Source organism: Hyperolius riggenbachi, chromosome 6, assembly GCF_040937935.1.
Source record: "Hyperolius riggenbachi isolate aHypRig1 chromosome 6, aHypRig1.pri, whole genome shotgun sequence".
Classification (NCBI taxonomy): domain Eukaryota; kingdom Metazoa; phylum Chordata; class Amphibia; order Anura; family Hyperoliidae; genus Hyperolius; species Hyperolius riggenbachi.
The window spans coordinates 103697636-103716412 of record NC_090651.1 but is presented as its reverse complement, the minus strand read 5'-3'; the positions used below and the strand labels follow the sequence as shown (position 1 = coordinate 103716412).

The following is an 18777-nucleotide window of genomic DNA, read 5'->3' as shown; positions in this document are numbered from 1 at the left end:
AGGGCTAACGGCTGCAGCCCTGCCTCCAGTCGCGTCTGTCAGCGGCGCATCGCCGCCTCTCCTCCGCCCCTCTCAGTCAAGGAAGACTGAGAGGGGCGGGGGAGAGGCGGAGATACGCGCTGACAGACGCCCGTGGGGCAGGGCTGCGGCGGTTAGCCCTGCCCCAACCAGGAAGCGCTCCCCCGCATTACGGAGGGGATTTGGGGGATCAGGGACCCCCGTTAAGCCGCGGGATAGCGGCGGTTTAGCAGGGGCACACGTGCCCCTGCTATCTATAAGGTCTGAAGCGAGATTTATTCTCGCTTCAGACTCTCTTTAAAGCAGTTATCATGCACATACATTTTTACGCGTTAACGGGTTAACGCATACATTTTTACGCATTGAACCACTAACACGTAAAAATGCGTTAATGTTCCTGCACCAGCGGGAATACGTAAAAATGTACGCAATGCGGCCCGCCAACCCCGAGGTCGGCAAAAACTAAACTAGCTGACGGAGGGGGACACGAGCAGCAATGAGTGACTACGAGGGCACAGGATGGCTGCATGGGGCTGGTAGAAGCCCCAGGTAAGTGAAACTTTTTTTTTTTTTTTTTGCCTGATAACTCCTTTAAGTGGTGGGCAGGGCTTCTCGTGGCTGGGCAAGGATCTTCCTTTGTGTGGCAAAAGGGGCCCTTTTATTGAAAATTTAAAAAGGGGGGGGTGGTGCCTTGGCACCCAGAGCCCTCAACCCTCAGCACATGCCTGAGTAAGATGAGGTGTTGTGAATCAACTCTATAGTTATGAGTTAGGAAACTAGCAGTGTAAGAAATAAAAAAAGTCAGTAGGGACAGCTCCCAAAATATGAGTCCTACTTCTCCATTTGTAATGCAATTTCTACATGGTACAAAAAGGGTTGAACAGTTGTGCATGGGCCAGTTTACACGGTCGTTAAACGTGGCAACATGGAGTTCACCATTTAAGTGTTATCTGTTCAAATGAATGGACACAACTACTGCAGTACGCCTGCTCAGGGGGCGCTTGACGGTGGCAAGGAAGGGGGGGGGGGGTATTCGCGGCGGCACAGCAAGCACAGTTGCCCCAGTATAGGAAGTCTAGTTACCCCGGTACAGCTAGTATAGTGCCCCAGTATAATTAGTATCAAAGTGACCAAGTACAGTTGCCCCAGCTCATAAGGTGACAGGAGCGGCGGCCGCGAGGGGAGGAGGGGTGAGAGGCCAGACCCGCCGCGGCCCAGCTGGGAACTGCCCACGGACCGGCAGTGGGCCGCGGCCCGGTGGTTGGAGACCCCTGCTTTAAAGCACTCCTGAAAAGTAATAAGGGCTGGTTCACACTGCAAGAGCTTTTTCTAAGTGCTTGTGATTTTAACCACTTTTTCCACCACTATAGTAGATCTACGCCCACTGTGACTTCATATAAGCCACGAGGACATAGATATAAGTCTTGTAGATAAAGTACAGCTGTGCAGAATTGGGCTTGTTCCTGTGCTAAACCTCTAGCACTTTCTGATGCAGCACTAATCGGTGAAAGGTAATATATGTTCCCTGAGTCAATAAGATTGATTGTTACTATTAAAAATGCTTTTATTTTCTCAGTTTATCGTGAAAAATACACACTGTAGCATTATTTCAGAATCAAATATCCTCACCATAAATTATGACAGGAACATAATTTAAGTTTTGTGATTAACAGTAGAAACAGCTAAACAAAATTTGTGTTTTTTTATCTACAATAACACTTTGTTTTTAAACTGGAATTGGTAAAACTGAGAAATAATGTGAATTTTTTTCCCGTTAAAATGCATAAAAAAAACTAAATTGTTAGAGGGAAAAATGCCATGCAATGAAAGCCTAGTTAGTCTTGAAAAAAATTATAGATATTTAATTTATGTGTCATAAGTAAGGATAAAGTTGTTGCTAATTTAATAGGGACATACTGTACCTAAAATGGCAAAACTGCTCTGGTACATAAGGGGGGAACGAAGTCTGGATGCAAAAAAGTAAAAAGTTCTTGCTAATGTAATGCTATATGTGTTCTCACCTGAGCGATGTGATTTTATAAAAATCCCTCATAGCTTCCCATTAGCAAGAGCTTTTCAAATCACTAGCGCTAAAATGCTCTTGCAGTGTGAACCAGCCCTAACTGAGCCAAAAAGGCGCTAACAGTCAATCCTGTGCACACCGTTATATTCCTGCCTGTTTAAAACACAGGTATCCATGGTGACATCTGAATCAGTTGCACAGAAGGACATCGATGGCTATAATTACTAGGTAATGCCCAGCAAAAATGTACCCAGGGATTTTATCTTACTGCCGCCTGCAGTCTGGAAGGAATTTGTTTATCTTTTTCACACTTATAAAAAAACCTAGTGCAAACTGTGAATGCGCAAAATGCATTCGCTACACATCTACTGAATGTTAATGACAGGGTTCACGCTGCTTGGTATTGCATGCAATACCAAGCAACACAAACAGTATTTGGAATTACAAAAAGGAAGCAGTGCCCAGTTAATAAGCTGCATGTTAGCGATTCGCAGCACAGTCACATATCAGGCACTGAAGTTATTGTGACAAACTGCAATACAGCAATTTGTAGGAGGAGCTAATGAAAGTAGCTTATAGGACAGTCATAAGACATGGCCAATATGTAACTGACAAGTAAAAGAGACATTATTAAATCTGCTCAGGAGAGCCTTGAATATCTAATTACAATTGTAATTGAGCGGCGATACAAGACACCACTCATATTTCTTGCCAATTATCCCAGATCTTATGGAATGTAGGCAAGGTGCCCTGTGAGTGTATATCAATTTTTTTGCATGGCAGACTGTGGTCTATTCACTTTATCCAGCTGGCCAAATAGGGGGATATGTCTAAGAGCCATCAGTAAACAATCTCCTGTTTGGCGTAATAAAGTGTGTCTATCGATAAAGTTTTGGAGGCCTTTGAGAAATCGTTATCTGGAAGAATGCCAAGGATACATATAATGGGGTCACTCCTGTCATGCAGGAATTCATCAATCTGGGACCAGAAGTCCTGTATGGCGGAGTAGGACCAAATAAAATGATGATAGGAAAGGGATTTGACACTGACACTTAGGACATAGGAATGAAGGCTAGCAGACCTATTATACTTGAAGTGGGATTATAGTCCCGAATCTAAAATACCACTAACTACTCTTAAGGTGGCCACACACCATATAATTTTTTAAATATCTGTTCAATTTAAGAATTGCAATCAATTTTTCTGACTGATTGTAACATTTCAAAAATATGACCAATGTACTACACACTTATGTTCAATTTTTCCTCAATTATGATAAAAAGGATTGGAAACTCTGACAAAATTGCTAGGGTGTGTATATTAATAAATTGACAATCCAACACACACCATACAATCTTTAGAAAGATTGAAGAAAAATATCTGGCATTCCGGATCGATTAAAATCGAAGAAAACGGGAAATCCGATCGGATTTTTCAGTCGAATGAAAAAAAGCTTTCGATTTTTTTCAGGAGATCCGATCGTTTTTATCGAATTACTGTAAAATCCGATCATTTTATTGTATCGTGTGTGGCCACCTTTAGGTGCATAAAAGAACATTTGAAACCATTCCTAAGCATTCCCTGTGTGTAAAAACATTTACTTTCTTTACAGAGAGCATTTTTAAGATTGCCTATCTCTGGGCAATTAGTCCGTTTGGAGCGGATGTGTTCGGACCGTTCTGATGAGTGGAACGCAAATATGGGTTCTGCCCAATTTTTCTGGATTGGCCTGAAAAAGCAAATGGTGACGGAGGCTGAGGGAATCAAAGCAAGCCCCGTTTTAGTCCCTCTCCTCCCTCACCATCCTCCTGGTCCCCTTGGTTGCAGCGTTGTCAGCCCCGTAAAGTCCACAACTCCACTGAGTCGTGTACTACTGCGCATGAGCAGTCCCTAATGCATGCACCACCCATTGGAGAGCATCGTATTCACAGTTTGTTAAGATTAGAACTACGCTTGCTGATAACTACCGGCCAAGGGAGAACGATGGTAAAGGTATGCGGCCCGGAACAGTGCATGTGCAATGGCCCGCAACCCAGCTAATTCCCCACAGCAGCGCAATGGAGGGGACCTGATGGACATTGAGGTAGCAGACAGACTACAAGGGGATGAAGGAAGCCCCCAGGTAGGTAAAATGTTTGGCCACTTGTCACTAGGGGGCAGTGTGGGACAATAACAGAGGACTTCTGCTTTCAGTTTCTATATTTTCTGCCAGTAGAGAGAGAGATCAAAGCATTCCAAGGATTTGATCAGTGAGACAGTGAGTTCTGAGGTCAAAAGCAGAGCACTTAACTCAAACGAGATAACTCTATTGAAGTTGCTAATGGGTTAAAAGACACCAGTAGGTAGCAGGTAATTTATCCCAAGTGGATTGGCGTTATAGATCACAGTGAACTTTCTTTGATACTCCACATCAGCTAGCTGAATACAAGCCTTTATTAGCAGAGAAAATTAACTAGGATGACCCATTATACAAGTGCCGAGTGCCAAATCAGCCGGCAATTCTGGCAGCCGATTACAAACTCATCATAGGGATCCAATTTTCCAGGTTATATAACGGCCCTGGGAATGTTCCCATGGCGCCACAATTGGCGAGGGCCACGGGTTGTTTGCCAGGGACCATCACCTACTATTATTTTTAAAGAAAAAGTTCTATAGAAAAAAAAACATTGATCACAGGGCAATATAACCATCTGAACAGCATGGAACTCGTTTAATGTGGTGGAATGGACCAGTGATGTAAAGCCCTGGCAGCAGGATGTACATAAACTCCCAGTGGAAAGTATGACGGCCTATTTTTATTGGTTCTAAAAGGAAGCAGCATTATTATTATGCAGAATCAGTCACTACAAAGACCGCAACTGCTGACGCCAAGAAAATATTGGACGAACAACGAATGATTGTTTCATTGCTTTGATTGGATTGGCTGATAAATCTTTGGCAGGGCCATGAAGTGAATCCAGGCCAAGTCATTTAGATGAAGAGGGGAGGGAAACAAGTGGATGAACTATGAGTTGAGTCACTGACAGTAAATATAAAATTTCCTCCATGTAACACTTACAGTGCGAAACAATAAAAGACAAGCGTGCTTGGACCGCACTCCTGGAGGTTAAGACATAATCATGACTCTCTTCATTACGGCGGTTGGGGGACATCCCATGCATGTCGTTCTGTTGTGGTTAAAATGAAATCAGCTCCATTTCCTGCAGTCTAAAATTCTATTATCGCTCCGCAGCCAGGAATACCCAGAGTCTCAGAGGAAGTTCATCCTATAAGCAGAGGCTAGAAAGAAGTCCTCACGCTGCCTTTGTGTCCGGAATCAGCAATAAAAACAACCTTGAAATGTGCCGGATTAAACGCGACAATGGGATTTATGCCTGAGCCGCAGTATGGGAAGTGGAAAGGAAGTAAATAAAAGAGCCTTGAAATGCGTAGCTTATTATTCTAGCTATAGTGCCCTATAAATCGCAAAACTGATTAAAGTGTTTGGACATTGCAGTACATATGACACACTGCAGTAAAGATGTACAGGGATATATGGAGTCATTAGGCAGTACAGCGATGTAAAGAGCCTGTTTTACTAAGGTCCTCTCAGACTAGAGTTTGTTGGAAATCATACATGATGCTTGCTATGGGTTTAGTAAAAATTGCCGGCAAATAGGCGGAAAAGGTTTTAAATCTGTCTGGGTCATGCTAGCACATGGTAATAATTACATAGAGTGTATCCAAAGGGTAAGCTAAAACAAAAAACAGATACTAACGTAGGTAAAGGGAAGCCTTCGGATAGTCCAGAGGCTTCTGGTGTCCTCGATCCCACCACTGCTGCGCACAGACACCTGGAATATTTCCGATAATATGTTATTGGTTATGTTAGCGTGGCCACACTTCTCGCCATATAGATATGTGACTGTACTGCACCTGTGCGAGTACTGCTGCATCTGTCCAGTGAGCTGGAGTCGCTGGGCCACGAGTGGCTGCTTGCTCCTGCGCAGGCGTACTCACACAGGCACAGTGCGCGACTGAGCTTGTGCATGAAGAGGAGAATGACCACACTCGTGCATGAAGTTTGAGGCGCAGTATCTGGACACCTGACCAGGTTTATCTCGTGTAGTGCATATACATATCCCGTAGTGGTGGGCAGCACGGTGGCGTAGTGGTTAGAACTTTTGCTTTTCAGCGCTGGGCCCCTGTTTGAATCCCAGCCAGGTCAACATCTGCAAGGAGTTTGTATGTTGTCTCTGTGTCTGCGTGGGTTTCCTGCGTGTACAACAGTTTCCTCCCACACCCCAAAAACATGCAGATCAGTTAATTGGCTTCCCCCTAAATTGGCCCTAGACTATGGTACAAGCCCTACATGATATAGATATGGTAGGGACTAGATTGTGAGCCCCACTGAGGGACAGTTAGTGACAAGACAATATACTCTGTACAACGCTGCGTAATATGTCGGCGCTATATAAATACTTAAATAAAGAGCTTCTACACAGATATAAACAAGCTATGAAACTGAGTGCTGACATAGATCTAGGAAACTTTCTGTGCACACCATGCCACAATTTCCTATCTTCCAAAACGAGTATGTCAGTGTTATGCTGGGCATACACGGGCCGATGCTCCCTCATCAATCGAGCCGCTGATGGCTCGATTGATAATTCCCGACAGGTCCGATGACCCGCCGGATCGATACCCCGCTCGAGCGGGAATCAATCCGGCCGCCCGCGGGGACGAGCGAGGACACTGCGGGAGTCGATCCGGCGGCTAATAGAGCAGCCGGGGCGACTCATGTATGCCTAGCATTATAGTGTTATAGGGCCTGATTTACTAGAGAGTCTCCAGTGATTTCCCACGATACCGAGTGGGTACACCATACATGATGCAGCAAGGAGAATGGATGGATTAAGCATTGTCTGCTATTATTAGGTTATCATTTATCTACTTCACTTGAGTCAAATCAGATCATTGTAAGGTGTTGCTGAGAGGTGTGTGAATTAGTATTGGGTGATAGCAGCTGCATGCAGTACACATAAAGGGAGGCAAGGGTTTATTAAAAATTTCAAAATCAGTTCTTACTACAGGTGCCTGCATGCGACTGCAATCACTCAAAACCACTAACCTAGTAACCTTTCAACAAACTCCACTTTGTACCAATATGATTTAATGAAACGCTGCAATCTTTTAGAACAAGACAGCAGACAATTTTTAAGGTGCGTATACATGCACAATTACTGCTGATTGCAAGGATTGGAATTTAAGCCATCAGGAGGCAGTGCGGGGCTGAGTTTTGTACAGATGCATAGCGAGCCTAGAGGCTAGTGACTCATTCTGCTGCTATGGAAGAAGTGAGGGACACCGGTGCAGTGCATTATGGAGAGGGTAAGGAAGAGAACAATGGTCATGAACTCCGCCAATTTCTCACCTAATGTAATGTGTGTAATGTGTTTCTTATATTTCATCTTGCTGAATAGAGATGTGTCTATCTGGCAGCAGCTTTAGCAACCCATGTGAATTGTTTTGGCAAATATATCGGTCAGTATCTCATGCTGCAGATTTGTGTCAAACACAGTTTCCTCAGCTAGAAGTGCTGTATTGAAAAGTAGGTCAGATAGCCTTAACCTGAACGAGTTAACAGCAGGTGCCCCAGGAAGGAGCTGCTACTGCTTGGCTCAAAGTCCTTGTCATTGTGCCCAGGCTGAGGGATGATGCACAGACAGCTCCCTGCTAAAGATGCAGCAGCAGCAGCTCTCAATGTTTCTGCTACGGAAATCACCAGTGAAATAATTCCTGAACAGGTACTTCAATAGTGATTTATTCAACACCAATCTCATAAACAAATAAAAGCAAGCTCTGCTATAGAGTACCTGAACATTTTCTTTATAAACCCAGATCAGTTTAGGTTAGGGTTAGGGAGATGGTGTTAGGCATCAGGGTGAGGGAGATGGTGTTAGGCATCAGGGTTAGGGAGATGGTGTTAGGCATCAGGGTGAGGGAGATGGTGTTAGGCATCAGAGTGAGGGAGATGGTGTTAGGCATCAGAGTGAGGAAGATGGTGTTAGGCATCAGAGTGAGGAAGATGGTGTTAGGCATCAGAGTGAGGAAGATGGTGTTAGGCATCAGAGTGAGGGAGATGGTGTTAGGCATCAGAGTGAGGAAGATGGTGTTAGGCATCAGAGTGAGGAAGATGGTGTTAGGCATCAGGGTGAGGAAGATGGTGTTAGGCATCAGGGTGAGGAAGATGGTGTTAGGCATCAGGGTGAGGAAGATGGTGTTAGGCATCAGAGTGAGGAAGATGGTGTTAGGCATCAGGGTGAGGAAGATGGTGTTAGGCATCAGGGTGAGGAAGATGGTGTTAGGCATCAGAGTGAGGGAGATGGTGTTAGGCATCAGGGTGAGGGAGATGGTGTTAGGCATCAGGGTGAGGGAGATGGTGTTAGGCATCAGAGTGAGGGAGATGATGTTAGGCATCAGAGTGAGGGAGATGGTGTTAGGCATCAGAGTGAGGGAGATGGTGTTAGGCATCAGAGTGAGGGAGATGATGTTAGGCATCAGAGTAAGGAAGATGGTGTTAGGCATCAGGGTGAGGAAGATGATGTTAGGCATCAGAGTGAGGAAGATGGTGTTAGGCATCAGGGTGAGGGAGATGGTGTTAGGCATCAGAGTGAGGGAGATGGTGTTAGGCATCAGGGTGAGGGAGATGGTGTTAGGCATCAGAGTGAGGGAGATGGTGTTAGGCATCAGAGTGAGGGAGATGATGTTAGGCATCAGAGTAAGGAAGATGGTGTTAGGCATCAGGGTGAGGAAGATGATGTTAGGCATCAGAGTGAGGAAGATGGTGTTAGGCATCAGGGTGAGGGAGATGGTGTTAGGCATCAGAGTGAGGGAGATGGTGTTAGGCATCAGGGTGAGGGAGATGGTGTTAGGCATCAGGGTGAGGGAGATGGTGCTAGGCATCAGAGTGAGGGAGATGGTGCTAGGCATCAGAGTGAGGGAGATGGTGTTAGGCATCAGAGTGAGGAAGATGGTGTTAGGCATCAGAGTGAGGAAGATGGTGTTAGGCATCAGGGTGAGGAAGATGGTGTTAGGCATCAGGGTGAGGAAGATGGTGTTAGGCATCAGGGTGAGGAAGATGGTGTTAGGCGTCACGGTGAGGAAGATGGTGTTAGGCATCAGGGTGAGGGAGATGGTGTTAGGCATCAGAGTGAGGGAGATGGTGTTAGGCATCAGAGTGAGGAAGATGGTGTTAGGCATCAGAGTGAGGAAGATGGTGTTAGGCATCAGAGTGAGGAAGATGGTGTTAGGCATCAGAGTGAGGAAGATGGTGTTAGGCATCAGAGTGAGGAAGATGGTGTTAGGCATCAGAGTGAGGAAGATGGTGTTAGGCATCAGGGTGAGGAAGATGGTGTTAGGCATCAGGGTGAGGAAGATGGTGTTAGGCATCAGAGTGAGGGAGATGGTGTTAGGCATCAGAGTGAGGGAGATGGTGTTAGGCATCAGGGTGAGGGAGATGGTGTTAGGCATCAGGGTGAGGGAGATGGTGTTAGGCATCAGAGTGAGGGAGATGATGTTAGGCATCAGAGTCAGGGAGATGGTGTTAGGCATCAGAGTGAGGGAGATGGTGTTAGGCATCAGAGTGAGGGAGATGATGTTAGGCATCAGAGTAAGGAAGATGGTGTTAGGCATCAGGGTGAGGAAGATGATGTTAGGCATCAGAGTGAGGAAGATGGTGTTAGGCATCAGGGTGAGGGAGATGGTGTTAGGCATCAGAGTGAGGGAGATGATGTTAGGCATCAGGGTGAGGGAGATGGTGTTAGGCATCAGAGTGAGGGAGATGGTGTTAGGCATCAGAGTGAGGGAGATGATGTTAGGCATCAGAGTAAGGAAGATGGTGTTAGGCATCAGGGTGAGGAAGATGATGTTAGGCATCAGAGTGAGGAAGATGGTGTTAGGCATCAGGGTGAGGGAGATGGTGTTAGGCATCAGAGTGAGGGAGATGGTGTTAGGCATCAGGGTGAGGGAGATGGTGCTAGGCATCAGAGTGAGGGAGATGGTGTTAGGCATCAGAGTGAGGAAGATGGTGTTAGGCATCAGAGTGAGGAAGATGGTGTTAGGCATCAGAGTGAGGAAGATGGTGTTAGGCATCAGGGTGAGGAAGATGGTGTTAGGCATCAGAGTGAGGGAGATGGTGTTAGGCATCAGAGTGAGGGAGATGGTGTTAGGCATCAGAGTGAGGGAGATGGTGTTAGGCATCAGGGTGAGGGAGATGGTGTTAGGCATCAGGGTGAGGGAGATGGTGTTAGGCATCAGGGTTAGGGAGATGGTGTTAGGCATCAGGGTGAGGGAGATGGTGTTAGGCATCAGGGTTAGGGAGATGGTGTTAGGCATCAGGGTGAGGGAGATGGTGTTAGGCATCAGAGTGAGGGAGATGGTGTTAGGCATCAGAGTGAGGAAGATGGTGTTAGGCATCAGAGTGAGGAAGATGGTGTTAGGCATCAGAGTGAGGAAGATGGTGTTAGGCATCAGAGTGAGGAAGATGGTGTTAGGCATCAGAGTGAGGAAGATGGTGTTAGGCATCAGGGTGAGGAAGATGGTGTTAGGCATCAGAGTGAGGAAGATGGTGTTAGACATCAGGGTGAGGAAGATGGTGTTAGACATCAGGGTGAGGAAGATGGTGTTAGGCATCAGGGTGAGGAAGATGGTGTTAGGCATCAGGGTGAGGAAGATGGTGTTAGGCATCAGGGTGAGGAAGATGGTGTTAGGCATCAGGGTGAGGAAGATGGTGTTAGGCATGAGGGTGAGGAAGATGGTGTTAGGCATCAGGGTGAGGAAGATGGTGTTAGGCATCAGGGTGAGGAAGATGGTGTTAGGCATCAGGGTGAGGAAGATGGTGTTAGGCGTCACAGTGAGGAAGTTGGTGTTAGGCGTCACAGTGAGGAAGTTGGTGTTAGGCGTCACAGTGAGGAAGTTGGTGTTAGGCGTCACAGTGAGGAAGTTGGTGTTAGGCATCAGGGTGAGAAAGTTGGTATTATGCGTCAAGGTAGGGAAGTTAATGTTAGGCATCAAGGGGAGGACGTTGGTGATAGGCATCAAGGCAAGGAAGTTGGTGTTAGGCGTCAAGGTAGGGATGTTGGTGTTAGGTATCAAGGTGAGGAAGTTGGTGTTAGGCGTCAAGGTAGGGAAGTTGGTGTTAGGTATTAAGGTGAGGAAGTTGAAGTTAGGTATTAAGGTGAGGAAGTTGGTGTTAGGTATTAAGGTGAGGAAGTTGGTGTTAGACATCAGGGTGAAGAAGATGGTGTTAGGCGTCAAGGTAGGGAAGTTGGTGTTAGCTATCGGGGTGAGGAAGTTAATGTTAGATGTAAGAGTGAGGAAGTGAGTGTTATGTGTGGGGAATGCTTGGGGTATGGGGTTAGTGTAGGAAAGTAGAAAACCGGAAAGTGTTAGGCATAAGGATAGCAGATATTGGGAATATTAGATAACCATAATCTACCTATCACCTTCACCTGGGGCACAACTCAACAAGCGACCACATAATACATTCTTTGTAAAAGCCATATTTCTGAACTGTGCTGAGTCCCTATTAACAAATGTATACTTATTACAAGTTCTGTACAAATTTAGGTCTTGTTTCCACTCTAATTTGTATGTTACACTTAATTTTGCATGTCTACGTACATGAGACCAAGTTTGCCAAATTCTGCGACCTCCATCGTAGGTAGGTCTATATGCGCTTCCACATCTCATTTATGCAGATCAGATGTTTCTGACTGATCTCTGAAAAGATTAGCTGCATGCTTGTTTCAGGCGTGAGACTGAGAAACTACTGTAACCATAAAGATCAGCAGGACTTCCAGGCAACTGGGATTGTTTTAAAATAATTAAATATGGCTGCTACCACATGCCTCTCAATTCAGGTTCCCTTTAACAAACTATGTGTTATCTTTTAACTGAAACAAAATGAAAAAAAGTATATATCCTGTGTAATCAATACAAAGAAAGTTCAGAATTCACAACACATTACCTTTTTATACAGCAGCTGAGATAGATACGTTAAAATTATCCTTGGAATTTTGAAAAGCGCCAACAAAAAGGACCCCATAATTGCTGTTCCAAGATGGTACCAAAATAAGAGAGACAAGGAGGACAGGATAGGATGTTTGACCTTCGTTTTATCTCTGAAAAATAAGAGGCTTTACATAAATAAACTGTGTAGTCCAAGCTAAATATCTGCTTCAAAGGAACATTAACTCACACAAGAAGCATAAGTAAACAAAAAAGCCAGTGAGTTGGTTTTTAATAAATATTTACTGTGGCACACCCAAAAGGCAAAGGGTTTATTAGCTTGTTAGTGTTATTTAACCTTTTATGGGGTGCCGAGGCCCTGGCCCCTAAAAAACAGAGCCTTTCCCCCCTTTTCTTCTGTGATAGGCTCACAGTAATCACAGGGTCAGGAGCCAATCAAATTGGCTCCTGACGTCACATGGAGTTCAGCTGTCACTCAGTGGCAACACAGCAGCAATAGCTGCATGTGGTGACGAGAGACTGAAAATCTACGCTTTACATGAACAAGAGGCTCCAAATGGCACAGATTTCAATCAGCTGCAGCCACGAGAGATAAAAAAAAAAAAAAAGACTGTTTTTTCAGAGGAACTCATAACGATCCCCCTCTGTGTATCAACGAGCAATCTGTCTGACGGTTAATTTCGGCAGAGTGCAGGCCAAGGGCATTGTTCTCCTACTTACCCCACCTGTTCCGCTCTACTCCATTGTGAACTGTGCCCTTGGCCCCCCTCCATACTTATCTGTATGCTTTTGGGATGTGGAAAGAAAACCGGCTCATAAGAGGGGTGAAAGAGGCCATCTATGTCACTTTGGAGCAACCATAACTAAACAAGGGAGTGTCTGCAACCCCATTTGTGGTAAATGTTGTTTTATTATGCTTAGTTGGATGCCCTGGAGACGGTACACACCTTCAGCCACACACATAAACAATTGACATCTGTATAATGAGTGTCACTTAACTAAACTGTTGGCTGAAGTATATGGATTATACTTGAAGAAAAGTAAGAACCGCACACCACAACTTTATAGCATGAGAAATAGTTACTTAGCAGTCGGGTGCAGTGAGAAAATGCCCCACCTCATGTGGCTAAATGCTGTATCTAAAATCCCTGCACACTAAAGACAGACAGAACAGCTAGAATCTTCTCAAATGCATGTAGCCACAATAATTTGTTAGCAAACAATACAAAACGGAGGATTACAGACAATAAGCATTACAGTATAGATGGCAGAGGAGCATAACAACTACAACTAAAGTGTGGTTGGGGATGAGAGTGCTGACCATGATATAAAAAATCTACGGTATATAGTGCACAAAAATAGTAGTAAATAAATGCACATTAGGTACAAGATAGTTTGCACCACAAACCCTGGATGCAAAATGTGTGGTCATTGTCCTCAACTCTTAAGGTCCATACACAATACATGATGTTTTATGTAATTTTGACAGACGAAAGTTTGTTCCAGCTGACATTGTGTAACTATGGTAACAGGAAACAGTAGCGAATGGTGGTAAAAGATGGCGGATGTACAGCGACAATCATTTGTGTTAAAAGACCATCATGACAGATCACGTAGGAAACGATCATTCAATGAAAATGATGCTTCCGCTAAATCAATGGAACTTCCCTCTTCATTTAACAATCCAATAATTTGAGTAACATTCATTATTCGCATCATGTCTTTCATGATCTTGAATGACAGATCATGGAATGATGGATCGTTCATAGATTTCCACGATCTATCTTTCTATGGGTACTTCTTGTTACATAAATGCACTTTGAAGAATATACAGAACCGACACATGAATGATGAACGTTGCAATGCACAGATACTCCTCTGCTGTTCAGAGATAACACTCCATTTCTCAAGGCCGAGCTAAAGTATATGGACCTATACCTGGACTTACAAAATGCATGGGTATCTCTGTACCCTTTTCTGCTCTATAAGATGTTAACATCTTCTTCAGTTTTAATCAGTGGTGTAGCAATCACCCCTGCAGGAGATGGAGGCGCAGGGGGGCCCAGAGCAGGGAGAAGCCCAGAAGGGCCCCGCAACTCTAGAGTCCACAGCCCACCTGTATGCATTAACGAGGGAGGAGGGCTCCATCTAAAGTTTTGCAGGGGGAGCCAGTGATTTCTAGTAACGCCACTGGTTCTAATAACAGACCAACTTTTAATAAGGTTGTTTAGTTGAAATTATGTTATTTTTCTTTGGACATCTTATTCTTAGTACTTAAAGAGACTCTGAACTCTCCAAAAAAATCATGTTTTTACATTAAAATCCTCTTTAACATAATTGTCCCACCTAAGACGCAGAATCCCCGCGGCTGAAACCTCAATTAATCACCCCAAACTCCCCGGGGAATATTGTGGGAAGCACTTCCGCATAGAGGCAGAGCTTTGGGCTGTAGCTCTGCCTCTACATGCGTCCATATGCGCGGATCACCACCTCTCAGTCTTCTTTCACTGAGAGGGGAGGGGAGAGGCGGCGATCAGCACTCTCTGATGGAGGCCATTCGGAGGCGGCCTGGTGTTGCGCTGATCCACCTTTTGCGCAATTTTCAATTTTATTTGATTAGCCGCACCCAGGCTATGCATATACATAGGTTAGGATTTAGCTAGTGTTAGGCCCCTCCCATGGAGGATTGACTTCTTCGCAGTGGGAGGGACGAGTACTTAATAGGTTGCATGCAAGCTGTTAATGGAAACCAACATCCTCCTCTAGTGGTAGACAGGTCATGTGTATGCTCGGTGTGTATTCGACCCCACAAGTGGGGCTTGCACTCTTTTGCAGGTAGGCACTAGTCTGTTTTAAAGTAGCGCTGCTCATTTCCTTGCTATGTACTAATGTAATTCGTTTTTGGTCAGCTGCTCCCACTTAACAGCCATGCTTTTGGTGTATATGCAGAGCTTCTGTTTGGGTTCAAGGTACGTTTGTAGTTCCTGGGGGGGCTCAGCGCATCTCTGATTGAGGCCATTCGGAGGCGGCCTGGTGTTGCGCTGATCCACCTTTTGCGCAATGATCAGCACTGATTGACGCGCATGGAGGCAGAGCTACAGCCCAAAGCTCTGCCGCCTTAGGGCAGCAAAATCCACAACCAAGAAAGTTGTGGATTTTTGCTCAGGGAGTTTGAGGCGATTGAGTTTTCAGCCGCAGGGATGCGTTTTAGGAGGGGCAATTATGTTAAAGGGGTTTTTAAAGTAAAAATCTGATTTTATGGAGGCTTCAGAGTCTCTTTAACCTGATAACTAATACAGAAATAGAAAAAAATATATATATTTTCTTTGATATATACATTTTTTCACAATGTTGACATTTTTCGGGGGAGTCATTTAAAGAGCATTCCTTAGAGGATAAAAACTCCGGTTGCGGCTCCTCCATACAGTAATACACAAAGGATTTCCCAGTGAGTGAATGTAAAACCTCTATCCCACTGCTGTATATATTATTTTGTGTTGCTGGAAACAGTAGCGCATGTTTATGAGGAGTGCTCCATAATTGTCTATAAATATTTTTCAAACATTCCTTAATGTTTTTAACTAACTATAAATACTCATTGAGATTTGTTGATTTAGCAATCTTTTATTTTCAGAAAGTCACTTCTTTGCAACCAGGTTGATAGTATACTGTTTGGTGTACAAAATGCCCTTAAATTCTTATTTTCCTGCGCAAACAACTGGTTGCCCAGAGCAGAAAACATTCTTTCTATTTCTGAAAACCTAGTTCTGATTAGGCAATCGAGTAGACAAATAGGAAATTTGAGGCAAGGAAACAAACTTAAAAAAAAAAGTTCTTGAAATGTATAGGACAAGGACAATAGTGTTTTCACTACTTCAACAGATCTACACTTTCACTTACCAAAACACTGGAGCATTTAAAGGGAACCTGATGTGACAGGAATGTGGAGGCTGACATAATTATTTAATTTTGAACAATACCAATTACCTGGCTGCTGTCCTGCTGATCCTCAGCCTCTAATACTTTTAGCTATAGCTGCTGAACAAGCATGCAGATCGTATATTTCTGACAAGAATCTGACAAGATTAGCTGCATGCTTGGTTCAGGTGTGTGATTCAGACACTACTGATGTCAGAATAATCAGCAGGACTACCAGGCAACTAGTATTGTTTGAAATAAAATCTCACATCAGGTTCCTTTTAAATATTCCGATTACAGGATTAAATAATTTCCAAAGAAAGCCTGTAAAAATTAGAGGCATGTATTTACCCCACTAGTGACCCGGAAGTTGTGCAGATCCTTTGGAACCTACCGTTGTAAATAATAAGTAGCAGTCGCTCCAGAAATAACTATTTGCTGACATGTAAGAAAGAATTCACTTGTCCATATAAGGCCAAATAAATGATACCACCACATGTATCGGATGCCAGCCAGTGGTTTGTATTCCACTTGTCCGTCTGATGACACCACAGCGCTGCCTAAAAATGTATAACCATAGCATGAATATAGATTTTAAGCAACTTAAAGACAAGAATTTAAGCAGTAACTGGAGGCACCCCTGGCATCCCCAGCTACAGGCACAAACACACAAACAGGTTAATTTACTAAGTTTATCCCCCTTGTGTTCCCTGCTCGATCTCTGAGTAATTCAGGAAACTAGACTGGCTTTATAAAACGAGTCAGTAAGGTTTGCAACTGCCAGAATGAAAGTTATAATTGCATGGCCTCGTTCACAGTGGTGTGTTGTAACAAGGCTTACTGCATTGCAATGCACCACCTATGCGACGTGTGGCCATAGCGTTGCAGTACGGTAACACACTGCATGTACTGCATGAGCACTAGAAAGCTTAGAGGACACCTTATCCATTGTAAAAATTCCAAAACAGGAGGAGCAGTCATGTGTAGAGAGCTCTCCTCATGCCCACCGCTACTCCCATTCTCCTCCATCCCCCTTCATTAAGGCCCAACGTTTACCCGAACCTACTTCCGGTTTGGGAGAGCAGGTGCTTCCCGGTGAGACGCGTCCTTGATCGCGGGCCTGCAGCCAGGAGCGCTCGATGCATACGCACTAAGTACTTGTGACATGTGCAATGCGCACCAACTCTCCCGACCCGGAAGTAGGTTTGGGGGGACATTAGGCCTTAAGCCTTAACAGAGGGGGGCAGAGGAAAATGGGGGGGGGGGGGAAGCAGTGGGCATGAGGAGAGCTTCCTACACACACAAGCCTGCTACCCCCGTTTTTGAATTGTGAAAAGGGCTAAGGTATCCTTTAAAGGGCATTTGTCATTTTAATAAATGTCTTTTGTGTACATGAACACCAACGAACGCAGTCTTAAAGGACAATTGTGGTGAGAGGGATATGGAGGATAACATATTTATTTCATTTTAAACAATACCAGTTGCCTGGCAACCCTGCTGGTCTATTTGGCAGCAAGAGTGTCTGAATCACACCAAAAACAAGCATGCAGATAATCTTGTCAGATCTGACAAGAACGTTGTTCAGGGTCTATGGCTAAAAGTATAAATATGGCAGCCTCCATAGCCCTCTCATTGCAGTTGTCTTTTACCTCCATGTCAGTGTACTAGCACTGGAGACTGCTGTAAATCACAGAGACGTATAAGCCAGAGCCAAGCTGGCTGCCCCTCCAATGAAGTCTGCCAACTTTGGAATGCAAAGGTGGACATTTACAACACTATTTTAACGACATACACATATTTCAATGCTGTTAAAGAACACAGTCTAGCATACAGTCAACGTGCAACTACACAAACAACATCATTTAAAGTCTCACAATGAATGATAAAAGTGAGGAGGGGAATGTGGAAGGAAACCAAGAGTCAACATAGTATAGTAAGCTTATGACACATGAACCATGTTATTTTACTTTAGACTTTAGACAGAGTAATTGCAGTGACTTTGCCATGTGCTGGGCTGCATTCCATTTATGTTACTGATTATGATTGAATTCAATGTTTTATTCCAATAATAATATTCCGAATATTTCACGACCAATTCTACTGTTACATTACACTTTTAAGAAAAAACTGAACATTATTATTAATGCTCAGTTAGTGAAAAGGCATTCACTTCAATCATGGACCATTTCCACTAGGCAATCACAAAAGAAAATGACAAGTGAACAACAAAACAGCAGACAGAGCTATAAAGCAGCTATAAGGGCCTGAGCCCACTAATGCAGTTGTATCAGCTTTTGTCCCCTTTTCAGCATCTGTAACATTCATGTGTAACTGAAAAGCGGACACAACTGCGTCAGTGGGCTCTGGCCCTAAAGCAGATCTCAAGCCTGATCTGAGCACGCCATCAATTTATATTAACATGAGATGTAGCATTAGTGACACCTAGTGGTGATTAAACAGAGTTGCAATAAAGGCAAGGGAGTCACAGTACAAGGGTAAAAACTTTGTACAGTATACGAGGGTCTAAATTTAGTCCATGGTTGTGGACAAGTATAACTCAGTTTCCCTATAAACTAATGAGTAAGGGTCACTATAAGACTGAACATATTTACAGTTTGGGCTGGTGCACACTTAGGGCCCTTTTCCACTAGCAATCGCTAGCGTTCACGCTGAACGCTGGCGATTGCTGAATCGCAATTAGCGGCGATTCCCCGACGTTCGCGGCCGCGATTTTGCTATGCTATGCACTGCATAGCAAAATCGCGGCAAAAGTCGCTCCGCGGCGCGATCGCGATCAAGTAAAAAAC

At 44.4% G+C, this 18777-nt stretch overlaps 1 protein-coding gene across 1 annotated transcript in view; it reads right to left on the bottom strand.

The window, feature by feature from the left end:
* Positions 1 to 18777, bottom strand: part of SLC44A3 (solute carrier family 44 member 3) — a 128052-nt gene that overhangs the window by 64618 nt on the left and 44657 nt on the right. The window contains exons 10-11 of the mRNA XM_068242585.1: positions 16365 to 16530; positions 12051 to 12204 (exon numbers count right to left, since the gene is read on the bottom strand). Of these exons, the coding sequence (XP_068098686.1) occupies positions 12051 to 12204; positions 16365 to 16530 (320 nt within the window). The remainder of the gene's footprint in view (positions 1 to 12050; positions 12205 to 16364; positions 16531 to 18777) is intronic.